General features: G+C 55.5%; 1 protein-coding gene across 1 annotated transcript in view; it reads right to left on the bottom strand.

Moving 5' to 3' along the window:
* LOC115647229 (5-oxoprolinase-like) overlaps positions 1-4,146 on the bottom strand; it is a 57,695-nt gene extending 53,549 nt beyond the window's left edge. The window contains exons 1-2 of the mRNA XM_030554072.1: positions 3,922-4,146; positions 1,399-1,590 (exon numbers count right to left, since the gene is read on the bottom strand). Coding sequence (XP_030409932.1) covers positions 1,399-1,590; positions 3,922-4,095 — 366 coding nt within the window. The 5' untranslated portion in view covers positions 4,096-4,146. The remainder of the gene's footprint in view (positions 1-1,398; positions 1,591-3,921) is intronic.
* Positions 4,147-13,639: the final 9,493 nt, after the last annotated feature.

The raw sequence follows: 13,639 nt of genomic DNA, 5'->3' as shown, positions 1-13,639 counted from the left end.
TAGACAGATGCATCCAACAAAGTGGGTATTCACCCACGAAAGCTCATGCTCCAAAATGTCTGTTAATCTATAAGGTGCCACAGGATTCTTTGCTGCTTTTACAGATCCAGACTAACACGGCTACCCCTCTGATACTTGAATATTTTCTCTGAATACTGTGTGAGTGCCTCAGTTTCCCCTATGCATTTCTTAAGTCTCTAGGTGGTGGGATAAGGGTGTGCGATCGTTGCAGAGCCCTAGAGGGCAGGGGTGTGCAGGGGTCTGCACAGAGAATGGCTAACACCCTGTCTCCTAAATCTTAAAGACTAAATCTGTTAGTCTTTAAGGTGCCACAGGACTCCTTGTTGTTTTTGTGGATACAAACTAACAGGGCAACCCCCTGATACTCTGTCTCCTGGCAACTGACAGCCTGGGCTTCACCTGCAAAGGTGCCAGCTGAAGGTGTTGGAGAACAAAGAGATCAGGTGGCCTCCTGGCCCTGGAAAGAGACAAAGGCCAAAGGAGGGGCTGGAGAGTTTCAGTTTGGAGCTGGCTGGGGAAATGGAGGGGAGGACAGACAGGCCCCTGGCCTCCCCTGGCCCCCCAAGATGGACCTAACTGAGGGGGTCCAGTTGTCTGTATCTGCAAGACCTGTCTTGGACTGTGTTCCTGTTGTCTAACTAAACCTTCTGTGTTACTGCCTGGCTGAGAGTCTTGGTGAATCGCAGGAAGCTGGGGGTGCAGGGCCTGGTATCCCCCAAACTCTGTGACACTCAGAGATCAAAGGGTTTTGTGGAGAGGCAGTTCCTTCCCCTGGGCCAGGGGGAGGGGAGGGAGCTGCAGGAGAGACCCAGGGGATTGAAAGCTCAACCCAGACCGTGTGCAAGCAGCAGGGGTGGGGGAGCCTCATGGCAAGAGTTGGGAGGATCTGTGGGTAGGGCTGGAGCAGCCACAGCTGCCACGTGGCCCCACAGCCAACCGAGTGCAGATAAAGGTGGGCGGGTACTGCAGCCAGAGATTAGCTGTGGAATCCAGCCCAGACTCCTTCCAAACAATAGGCCCCTAGCACTGGGTTCCCAAGGACATTGTCTGTGGGTCAGTGGACAGGGCCCGAGTCACGAGAGCACCCCGCCGGCTGGAACAACACAGCTTGCGCTCCGGCTGCGCCAGCCAATCGCCAGGTGCAGCGCACACCCCACCCTTCCCAGCTGCCCCTGGCATGTGGGAAAGGGGCCCTGGGGGGCTGGTTTACTCAGAGACAGAGCAGGCAGGAGAACCCTGCCCAGATTCCAGATGCTCCTGAACCCAGGAGCTCCTTGCCCTGGCCACACTTGAAACCCAAGGCCATATGAAGCCCTGTCAACCATAGGAGCCTGGCCCAGGAGAGGCACAGAGAAGGAGGCAGGGCTGGGGACTCACCAGGTCAAAGATTCTGGGCCGGGCCTGGTTGCCGATGTGCAGGAGATCCCGGAAGCCCTTGGTGATCAGCAGGGCGATCCGCTCCCCCTTGCGCTCCAGCAGGGCGTTGGTGGCCACCGTGGTCCCCATGCGGATCCACTCTATCCGCGATGCATCCAGAGGGTGGTCGGGGGGAAAGGGAGTGCCACATTCCTGGGGGAAGCTCCTGTCACTGCAGGTAGTCGCCTTCCACAGCCAGTAACACCCCCCATGGAGCTCAGATCATATCATGCCCATGAGCCCAGGAGAAGAGAGTCACTGTCCCTAGGTCCAAGGTGATCCAGCGAGCCAACGGAAGAGCTACAAACACCCCTGGAGCAGGGCCGGAGTAACCTTTTCTGAGCCTGGCGCCAAATATATTTGTGGGCCCCCATGGAGGCAATGGAGCCTGGCATGGGGAGGTCAGTCCCCGGAGCAATTGGCTAGCCAGGGGCAATGGGGCATGGCATGGCAGGGGCGGCCCTGCTCCACCCAGCCCAGTGCAGGGCACTAGGTACAAATCAGCAGTTGCCAGATGCACAGTGGCCCACCCAGCCCTGTGATGCCAGCATGTCCCTTCCCTCGGGGGTGGGCCTATGTCACTGCTCACAGCCCCTCCGCCCAACACCCCCTGACTCCCTATAGCCTGAGCCCCCCCAACTCCCTCTGCCTTGCGCCACCCCCAGATCCACCCACAAATGCACAGCGCCCTGCACAACACCACCCCTGCCCACAGCCCCACCACAACTGCCCAGCACCCTCTGTAGTAAGAGGAGGCCCTGAGATATAAACCTTGGTACCAGAGGCCTGGTATGAGGCCTAAGACCTGAACTAAAGTAATGGGCAAGACTTTGCTAACATAAAGCAAAGTGAAGCTGCGAGCCAGAGGCAGGCCCTGCTCACAGAAACTGGCAAGGAAAGGGCTGATGCTGCAAGAAGATACGTACCTAAAAGGTGCTGGACACTAGAGATCAGAACATTCACATTCTTGCACATTCCACACAGATAACAAGGAACAGGCCGACCCATCCCAATGACAGGGGCAAAAGGGTAATATGATGGATAGAGTTGTTTTGATCGAACCAACATGTACAAGGTGAGAGGCGGCACCTTACTACGTAGAGGGGTTGTACCTTGCTACTTAGAGGGGTTGCACCTCAATACGTCAGGAGTGATGTGTAACTTGTTTGTACCTGTGTATAAGAATGCATCCCTGGGGCGGTGTCTTTGTCCAGCCTAGGGGGCAGTGGAAAGTCCCGCCCCCGACTGAGCTGAGTCCATTGCCAGGGGGCACATACTCATAGTATGTCCTGTAGAGTAAAATCTAGAGGGAACTATCATTGTGCTTTGTTTGACGATAAACCTGGCCGACCCTTCGTACCTTACTAGATTCTGTGGTCATTGGGGGTTCTCTCAGGGTCTGCTGTGTCAGCGATCTGCACCGAGATGGGGCAGCACACAGAGGGAACACACACATGCAGCCGATTGATCTCAACATTGAACAGAGCAGAGCACCACACGGGTAGCATCTGACAACATCCCCCACTCCCTAGTGCCCCAACACACCACCATACTCCTCACAGACCCACTACTCCATGCCCTGCCTCCTGGCTGCAGTCACCGACCCCGCTGGGAGGCAACTGTGTCTGCCCGGCTGAGCTGGTCCTGGGGCCAGGAATCGCTCTGGCCCCTCGGGAGTGGCGCAATCAGCCAGGCCAGGACTTGCCCTGGCTGGGCTCCCTTAAGACACACTTGTCTGGAGGGACCCAGCCAAGCCCCCTGCCCAACTGGCTGAGACTGGCCAGGCTTCTGCACCAGCCCCAGGTGGCTCAGCTCCTGGGAGCCAGGCAGGGCCCCACAGCTAGTGGAAGCAGAGACTGCCTGGAGCAGCAGGGGATGGGGCCAGGCAGCAGAGGAGCCGTCGGCCAGCTGGTGGGTGGGGGGAGCCAGTGGGGTCTCGGGGCACAGTGCAAGCAAAGCAGGCCGGGGCCCCTTCTCAGCATGGGCCCGGCCCCATGGAGCCACTGGTGCCATCGTAAACCTGGCCCTGCCCCGGAGCCAGCCTGGCTTCCCAGCCAGGGCTAAGCTGGGTGGCCCTTCATGAGCCATGACCCGGTGCAACCAAGGTCTCCCCTCCTCCCTCAGGCAGACCCAGGCCTTGGGGAGAACAGGGGGTGCTGGGCCCCCACCGGGACAGATCTGTCAGGAGAGCGCCCCCCCCCCTCAGCGTATCGCACCCCGCGCCTCCTTCCTGCAGGAAACCCAGCTGGGCCGGGGAGAAACGGCCACCCCCTGCCAGCTGGGCCGGGTCACACGGAGACCGGCCGGAGCGGAGCCCCAGGCAGGCTGCGGGCTCCCCGGCTGCTGCGATCCTGGCGGCGGGGCGCGCAAGAGCCAGATGGGGCGAGAGGCTGCCCAGGCGGCTCTGGGCTATTGGGGCCAATCTGGGGTCAGTGCCCGGTCCTGGCCGGGACTGACACGTCCTAGCCCGGGCCCTGCCCTCACCTCCTGCAGGACGCGGCGGATGCCCTCCGTGGGCGCATCGCGGTAGCTGGCCGGGTTCTCGGACAGCAGCTTCATCACGCGGACGCGCCCCCCGGGGCAGCGGGCAAAGATGTCGGTGAAGGTGCCCCCGCGGTCGATGGCGAACTGGAACTTGCCGGGGCTCGGCAGGGCCATGGCTGGGGGCGGCGGGAGGGGAGGTGCCCGGGGAGCCGGAGCCGAGGGCCGGGCAGGGAGCAGGGCGCTCCGGGCAGAGGAGAAGGAGCAGGGCGCTCCGGGCAGAGGAGAAGCAGCAGCGGGCTCCGGGCACGAGTCCTGGGGTGAGCGGGCCGGTCCTGCTCCCCGAGCCGGCTTAGCCCGGCGCCGCCCCGCTCCCCGCCCCGTGCCCCGCCTGGCACCGGAGAGGCGCCGCGCTGGGGCCGGGGGGCGCGCTCCGTGGGGCTGGGAGCCAGGAGGCGGGGCTGGAGGCGCTGGAGAGGGGGCGAGGCTGGACGGGCTGCAGCGGCTGGGGCTCCCGCTGCGCTTGGGTCGGTGCAGCTGCCGAGCCCCGCTGCAGGCTCCAGCCCCGCGAGCTTCTCCGCCCGGACTCGGTGAGTCCGCACCCGCTGGCCCGGCCAGAATTCACCGCGAGCGCTTGCGGGCAGGGACTTGCCTGGCCCCGGCCCGGGGCCCCTGCGGCTAGCCGGCGCCCGGAGCGGGTTACCGGGGGCCGGGGCTGCTGCGGGAGCGGCCGGGTCGCTGCAGTGCGCTGGAGGAGTCTCGCTGAGCCGCGGGGCCGCGGTGATCCGGTGTTTGGGAGGGAGAATGGGGCGGGAGCAGAGGGGTTTGGAGGGACACTGAGGCAGTGGCTGGAAATGGAGCACTGGTGGTTGGGGTAGGGGCGGATGGAGAGGAGGGGCGGCTGGGGATGGGGGGTGATGAAGTGGGATTTTTTGGGTAATGTTGAGGTTTGTGTGTGCCTCAGTTTCCCCTGCCGCTGCATTGTTACCTGGGGGTGGGAAGGGCTCTGCTCTCCAGGCAGGCTGTGTGAAGTGGGGGGTTTCTTGGGTTTTCTCTGTTTTCCAGGGGGTTGCATGCACAGGGGGTGGGGCTCAGTGTCCCTGGCTGTTACTGGTTTAAGGAGGGGAGCGGAGAGGGAGTTGGTTGGTACAGAGGACTGGGGTGACCAGATGTCCGGATATTTCGCTCTGCCAGCAGCACTGGGGGGGTTTCACTCCGCTGGCGCGGGGTCCCTTCCCCCCCGCCCCATGTGTCACCATATTTTCTTCATCTCATCTGGTCACCCTACAGAGGAGAGGGAACTTGAGACCCAGGCCAATGGTCAGGAGGAGGGATCACCCAGCGACTGGGGACCCAGAGACCCAGCTCGGGAGTCACAGCTGGTTCTGGCCAGTGGGGGACAATGGGCTGCGGGGAGAGGACCCAGGTGACCTGACCAGCTGGTTCCAGCCAGAGGGGCCAGAGGACAGAAGGGAGGAGAGGAGACCCAGGTGACCCTGTTTCCCTGGAGAGAAGACAATGGACAGAGGGGGCTTGGGGCCGGGGATATCGGAGGCCCAGCTGGGAAGCAGGGAGGCTTGGGGCTGCAGAGGGGGAGGAGGCAGAGCCCACCTGGCTGCAGGGGGACTGGGACCCACTGAGGGAGGCCAGGCCTGAGGCCCTGAGAGTTTCCTGTACTGGATTCAACTCTCAATAAACTCTCCAGTGTTACGCTGGCTGAGAGTCACTTCGGTCTAGAGAACAGGGTCACATTATTCCCTTCGGGAGTGGAGGCCTCCCGGGGGTCCAGAGCAAGGGGACTCTCTGGGGGGGCCCACGGCGGAGACAGATGTACTAAGGCTCAGAGAGCTGCGGCTCCAGGAAGTGGAGGGGCCTGACCCCGAGAGACAGTGAACCCCCGAGAAGGGCTGTTGCACTGAAGGGGCACCCCCCACGGACCCCACGGGGCCACGAGTGGGCACGATCTGTGAGTCCGTGACACAGGCAAAGAGACAAATGTGAGGGGCACCCAGCTGTCTGGGTCTTGCTCCCCCTATCACTGGACCCTCTGAAAAGCCAATGGCAAATCCAACTACCAGGACATCGATACCCAGCCCCCAACACCCCAGAGCAACATGGACTTCCCATCCTGCCTTCAGGAAGCTGAACAATAATCTCCCAGCTCAAGATCTAAGCACTGGGGAGGTGGGGAGCAATGCTGGCTGCAGGAAGCAGTCTGGGCTCTCGTCAGGAGGGGGGCAGACAGAACTTGCACCAAGGGTTCACAGCAGTGTGGCTGGGCTCTGGGCCAAGCAGAGTGCACTGTGCTGTAATCGTCAATCCCCTTGTGACAAAGTGGGAATTTTTCATATTTTGGATGAGTATTGTGTGTGCCGCAGTTTCCCCATGTGTTGCATGATTAACTGGGTGGGGGGAAAAGGTGGTTTACTCATTGCAGAGACCGAGGTGTGACTGCCTGGGGCCTGATCCCATGGAGAGCCAGGCAAAGACAATGACCACTCCAATTGCCCGGACATTGGTACCTAGCAGCTGAGGACCATGGATGACTGACTCCCCACAGGAAGCCAGCTGGGTGTGATTGTTAGGGGGCTTATTCCTTTACCCTCCCACTTCCCTGGTCCTTCTCGCATGAACAGAGCAACAATACCCGAAGTCCGAATGCGCAAACAATTAGATGTTTATGGGGGTGAACTTCCAGCACGCTTAAATCCAAATTCCTTTTTCCTTCTTTTCGAATCCCAACTTACTTCCTGTTTGCCCCTAATTTATACAGTAATATTCTCAGCTCTACCTTAACCAATCATTCTACTCAAATTTACCTAACCAATCCTAACATGATTAGCTAACCAATTATATCCCACCACCTTCATTAGTTTACATCCAGCAAAATTCATTATACAGCCGACAGAAACAATCACCGAACCAGGGAGAGACCATGCAAATAAACATACAAAACAATACAGAAGTGAGGATTTCACAACTACATCTATAGAGACATAAGGGTTCTCCAGCTGTGTCTATTGATATGTGAATTCTTACCAGACACAAAACTATCAAACTAAATTTTCTTTCACATCTTCTAGGCTCTTCCCTTTCTCTGGAGGTGATAGATCGGATCACCTTCCTAACAGCCCCAGGTTACCTTATTTCAATGTGACTAAACAGGGCCTCAGACTGTCACAGTGAGAAAAGGCCCTTACACAGACACAATCAAAATCATTGTCTTTCTTTTATACCTCTGTAACTAAGTGATAAAAATGCACTTAAACTCTTAAAAGTATAGGCCTTTGCAGACAGGCCTGAATATCTATACAGCTATATCGGGATGGATAGCTCAGTGGTTTGAGCATTGGCCTACTAAACCCAGGGCTGTGAGTTCAATCCTTGAGGGGGCCACTTAGGGATCTGGGGCAAAAATCAGTACTTGGTCCTGCTAGTGAAGGCAGGGGGCTGGACTTGACCTTTCAAGGTCCCTTCAGGGTCTAGGAGATAGGTTATCTCCATTAAAAAAAAAAATCCTAAGAGTAATCAGCTAGAGAACAAAGGGCTGGGAAGGAGGCTAGGTTCCCAGGGAACAAGGACAGAGCAGGGGCCAGATGGGGTTAAGTGGGGGGCTTCCAGACTGGGACCCCCAACTGATTCAAGCTTCACATTGATCAGAACCCAGCTCCTCTTGGTACAGTCTTCTGACCCTGACTTGTGGGATCAGGGGCAGTTTTCTAAACCTGACTTTTATAATCAAATGTAAGTTAGATTTAATATTATCACTGTTGTTTGTTTGGCTCCCCCATGGTTATTACCGGCAATAAATAACTTCCATGGTTAAGCTGGTTGCTTCTCTCTCTCCCACACCCCCCATAGGTGTTTTTTGGCTTCCTCATTCACTCTGCAGCAACACTCCTCATACCTAAGCTAAAGATCCCTGCAGCGCTCAAAATCCTGTGAGGTTTGCTCACCAAGTAGGTTACTGCCAGAACAATTGTAACATGAGAGTGGGGATAGGGACGTGCTGAACCTGGGACATATGAGAGTGGCAGCGTGGACGTGCTGCTCCACCCAGTCTGCTGAGTCCAGGGGCACATGACAGTGGCAGCTTGGAAGTGCTGCTCGACCGAGCCTGCTCAGGTGGGCTCCATTCCGGTGCGGTGCCCATGGCACATGAGGGTGACGGCTTGGAGGTGCTGTTTGACCCAACCTGCTGAGTGCAGGGACATGGAAAGGGTCGGCTTGGGAGTGGTGATTAACCTGGTCCTCTCAGAGAGGGTGTGTGTGTGTGTGTCTGTCTGTCTGTGGGGCTGGAAGAACCCAGCCCGGGGGAGCCTAGGTCCTGCAGAATCGCTCCACTGGGAGGGAACTTGCAGCAGGGAGAAGTAGAGCGCCCTATGAGAACACCGGTGGCAAAAGCAGCACATGGATAGAGAACAGACCCCCCCCCCGAATAACCCTAATAAATGAGTGTACCCTAAAGTAACGGGCAAATCTCGTAACTGGACCATGTCCCTAACCAAGAAACAGGCCCAGGCCTTTACTGGGATGGTGGGGTTCTACCAGAGTTTTGCATCCCACTGTCCCGGATTCCCAGGCTAGGTGCTCTGGAACTGCTCTGAATGAAGTCAGCCAGGATTCTGGTGCAGCGTCTCCCCTCAGGGCCACTCACCTGCTTGACTTCAGTGCTTCCTGGGTCTGACTTCAGAGCATTCAGCCCTCGTTCACCCCGTGAGCTCCCTGCGGCAAATGCCCCTGGGTGGGACCCCCAGGGAAGCCTTGTACACCCCCAAAGAGCCCTGCCCCCAACTCCACAGCCAGCATGTAAAACAAGAGCTGTAGTAGTCATCAGGAACAAAGCTTAGCACAGAAATCAGGAAGTTACAGCGAAGTCCATCTTGTGGGGATCCAGAGCCCTGGGCTCTTCCCCCAACCCAAACCAGGAGACTGACCCCTTCCATCATCGCAGTCGAGCTCAGCAGCCCCTCCTCCGTGCTTTGCCTCCTTCCAGGGCCAACAGGTCACCTGGTCTCTTTGTTCTCCAACACCTCCGGCTGGCTCCTTGTAGAGGACAGGCTCTGGCCATCAGTTGCCAGGATACAGAGTATCAGCCATTCTGTGCACAGGCAGCAGTCACACCTGCCCTCCAGGGGTCTCTGACATGATCCCACACCCTTATCCCATCACCTAGATACACACACGGCAATGGTTCCCAAACTGGGGTTCACACAACATTACAGGGGGGTCACCAGAAAAATTTCCCCTAATGGCAGCTAGAGGACCCCAGGCATGGGAGGCAACAGGTGGGACCCGGCTGCAGGGCTGACAGCCCGAGCCCCATGGAGCACTGAACAGGCAGCCGAGCCCCGGTCAGTGGAGGGGCCGGCAGCCGAAGCCCCGGTGGTCAGTGGGGACCGCCAGCCCGAGCTCAGGGGAGCACTGAGTGGGCAGCCCAAGCCCTGGTCAGCAGGGTCCATCCACCAAGCCCCACAGAGTGCAGAGCGGACAGCCCAGCCCCTGGTGTGGGGCCAGCAGCCTGAGCCCCGTGGTGGGCAGGGCAGCAGCTGGAACCTCTGTCCTTGGCAGACAGGGGAAGTTGTGTGGCATGCGGGGCAGAGTGAGCAGGGGCCACGCTGTACATGGGCGGTGGTCCAGGCTAATTTGTCCCAGTGCAGCAACATTAAGGAGCCTCAGTAATTCAATACTAAGTCATTCACGTTAGAGTGCTGTTTTGCTTCAGTGAGAGGTGAGTGAATCTTCTCGTTTTCTAGTTTGCTGGTTGTTAGGATTCTCTCTGTGTTATTTTATCATAACTTTTGTACACAAGTTCAATTAATAAGTGGCTGGAAAAGGAAAGTGTAAAGACACAAGAATCAGCTGGGTTTCTAATGATCATGGTGGTCCTGGAAAGTCACTTACAAAGAAAAGAAAATATGATGATGATTATATAAAATATGGCTGCACGTGCATTGGTGACCAAAAACGTCCAAAACCACTGTGTGTGTGAGAGATTTGTGGTGATGTTCTAGCAAACAGCAGCCTGAAACCTTCTCTACTTCGGTGTCCTACAGAAACTAGGCATCCTGCACAACTCCACAAGCCTGTTGATTTTTTCAAGCAAAAATGAGCTGAGAGGAAAAGTGACATTCCCAGTTTTATATCCAATGCAAGTACTGATGATGAAAATGCACTTGAAGCATCATACCATGTGAGCTACCGAGTAGCAAGAGCATCAGAAGCCCATACCATAACAGAGAGCTTGGTTGGTCCATGTGTAAAAGACGTAGTTCATCTCGGAGCAAAGGCTGCAAAAAGGATGGATGTGGTGTGACGAAGTGGGATTGTTCTTAATGTTTCCTCTGAATACTGTGTGGGTGCCTCAGTTTCCCTTATGCAGTTCTTAAGTCTCTAGGTGGTGGGATACAGGGGTGTAATTGTTGCAGAGCAAAGGCCTGGTGTACATAAATGGCCGACACTCTGTCTCCTGGCAACTAATGGCTGGGGCCCTTCCCCCCTGCAAGGGGATGCTAAAGGTGTTGGAGAACAAAGGAATTAGGTGACCTCCTGGCCCAGAAAAGGGACAAAGCCCAGAGGAGAAGGGGCTGGAGAGAGAGTCAGTTTGGAGCTGGCTGGGAAAATGGAAGGGAGCCCAGATAGGGCTCTGGCCTCCCTGCTCCCCCCAAGATAAACTTAACTAAAGGGGGTCCTGTTGTCTGTACCGGCAAGGCCTGTCTTGGACTGTGTTCCTGTCGTCCAAATAAACCTTCTGTGTTACTGGCTGGCTGAGAGTCACATCAGACTACAAAGTTGCGGTGCATGCAGGACCCTCTGGCTTCCCCAGGACCCCACCAGGGCAGACTCGCTGTGGGAAGCACACAGAGGGGCAGAGGATGCTGAATGCTCCAAGGAGAGACCCAGCCCCTCCTCTCTCTTTGTGTCTTTCTCGGGCCAGGAGGTCTCCTGACTTCTTTGCTCTCCAACACCTTCAGCTGGCACCTTTGCAGGGGAGGGGGCCAGGCCATTAGTTTTCAGGAGACAGGGTGTTGACAATTCTCTGTGCAGACAGTATCACAGGGGCCCTCTTGGGCTCTGCAGCAATCAGACACCCTGATCCCCCCACCTAGATACTTAAGAACTACACAGGGGAAACTGAGGCACCCATCCAGTATTCTTAATGTTTTCTCTGAACAGTCCCACTTCGTCACAGAGCTTCTAACGGAAATCCTAGTTTTTTTCCAATAGCCACCTTTTCCACCTTGCCAGCTGTATGGAAAGTAATGTCCTGCTCCACAGCCTAGCTTATATATCAGATATTTTTTCAAGAATTAATTACCTAAATTTATCTCTTCAAGGCCTCAATATAACAGTTTTCAATGTGCAAGGGTGAGTTGAATCCATGATAAAAAAAAGTTGCAATTCTGGGGAAATTGTTTGGAAAACAATCAGAGTGTTTCAGTAATTGTCATGACTTCCTGGCAAGAACATAAACTTCAGCTGGATCAGTGCACTAAAACCAATATAACTGCACACTTGAAAGGACTTGGCACAACTTTCAGGAAATACTTTCCAGCTATGCCAGGCGATATACTGGATTCACCACCTTTTTGATGATACCACTTTCCCAACACAGATATTGAACACTGAGGAAAAAGAGAAATTGACTGAGATCTCCTTCCCTTTACAAACTGAAAATGAGTTTCAGAAATCTGTCACTGATCAACTTTTGGCTGAGTTTAAGAAACGAGTACCCCCTGCTGGCAGAAAAAGCTGCTATAGTTTTACCACCATTTTCAACAACATGCTTATGCAAGAAAGCACACCTATCCTCCTATGCACATCTGAAAACGAAATACAGAAACAGACTTGATGCTGAACCAGAGCTGAGACTTACCTTTCTTCAGTGGTTCCGGATTTCCAAGAGCTATGCAGAGCAAAGCCAGTGTATCCATCACATTGAGGAAATTTAAACTTAAATCCCTGGAAATATTCATTTTAGGAAGGTGTTCACGAGATTTCACAATTTAATGAAAGGGGTTCATGGGTTGTTAAAGTTTGGGAACCACTGACATAGGGGAAACCAAGGCGCACACACAGTATTCAGATAAAATAGTAAGAACATTGCTACTTTGTCACACCCACTGTAGCTTCTTGGCAACTCTCCTCACCGAACTGTGCAAGACGGGTAAGTTAGACAGCGTGGTCTGGACCGAGCAGTGCCAGAGGGCTGCACTAAAGGGTGTTCTACACCCAGACTTTGACAAGCCCTTCCTGATGGTCACAGGCTGGGCGTGGTGCTGGTACAAGCCAATGCTAAGGGGGAGAGCCACCCAACTATGTGCGTGAGCAAGAAACTGCTCCCCATGGAGCAGAGCTATGCTACACTAGAGACAGCGTGCCTGGCCATGGTGTGGGCTCTTAAAACTGCAGCCATGTCTGACTGGGTGGCACTTTCCTGTTTGTGGTCCACTATCCTCTGAAGTGACAGCCTCAAATGAAAGGGGCAAATGCCAAGCTGCTGAGATGGAGTCTAGCCTTCCAAGATTATGATGTGGAAGTGGTCCATGTTAAGAGGAGTGCAAATGTTATAGCTGATGCCTTGTCACAAGAGGTCCCTGAACTTCCCCAGATCACGTGTTACAGCGACCCTGCTCAGTCTGGTCTTGCAGGAGGAACAGAGGTGATGGTTGAAGGGGGGAATATTTTGCAATATTTTTATGAAGTGTGGCAAACTCAGGACAATTAGCTACCAGGAGAGGGGTAGTAATTAGTCCTAGAGGGTTTAAAAGGCCTCTCCCTATCCATTGAGGGGAGATAGCCACAGAGAAACAAGGCTCAGCTGGAACAGAAGTTACCAGGGAACTAATTAGCTTCAGCTGGCTCCAATTGCTGGGGACCTTTTTAAACCCTCACTAGCAGAGAAACAGGGAGGAGGAGAGAAGTAGAGTAGCTGCCAGCGAGTAGGTGCAGCAGGACTCTGAAACTCTTCCTGCAAGGCAGATTGCCCTCTCCCCAGAAGGAGAGAAAAACTGAGCAAGGGACTGGCTGAGAAGGGATCGGCCAGACCCCATGCAACCAGGAAGGGCTTTTGCTTTGCCCAAGCCTGCGGCTCCAAGGCGGCAAGGGACTGAGCCAGCGGAGGAGAAGCAGGTACTTCGCCACACGTGGTGTCAGGGGTGGGATGCATTAGAGAGGGAGGCTCTGCGGCAAGCCATCACAGGGTAAGGTAAACTCCCCCCCCCCCCAAAAAAATATGGAGGACGTAGTGAAGCGTTGATGCAGGCCACCGCGGCTCAACAAGAGGCTACCAGAGTACAGGTGGCGGCCCAGCGAGAGTCTGTACGGGTCCAACAGGAGACAAACCAGCTGCTGATGAGCCAAGCGGCCCAAGATCAAGCCACCCTGAATGAAGTAGTGAACCAGCTGAAAGCCCTGACCACGATGACGCATGCGGCCCAGGGGACCCGGCTGCTACAGGCGAGCAACTATTTACAGAAGATGACAACAGACGACGATATGGAGGCATATCTCCTGGCATTTGAGAGGACGGCACTGCGGGAGGCCTGGCCCCAAGACCAGTGGGCAGGTCTCCTGGCTCCATTCCTGTGTGGGGAGGCCCAGAAAGCCTACTTTGACATGACCGCAGAAGCAGCTATGGATTACTCTTGGCTGAAGGTGGAAATCCTAGTGGAAGTACCGGGATGACAAAGCACCGAGGTCCCAGCTGTTTGACTTGATA

This window comes from Gopherus evgoodei, chromosome 2 (assembly GCF_007399415.2).
Source record: "Gopherus evgoodei ecotype Sinaloan lineage chromosome 2, rGopEvg1_v1.p, whole genome shotgun sequence".
NCBI classification, from domain to species: Eukaryota; Metazoa; Chordata; order Testudines; family Testudinidae; genus Gopherus; species Gopherus evgoodei.
This window is presented reverse-complemented; position numbering and strand designations above follow the sequence as displayed.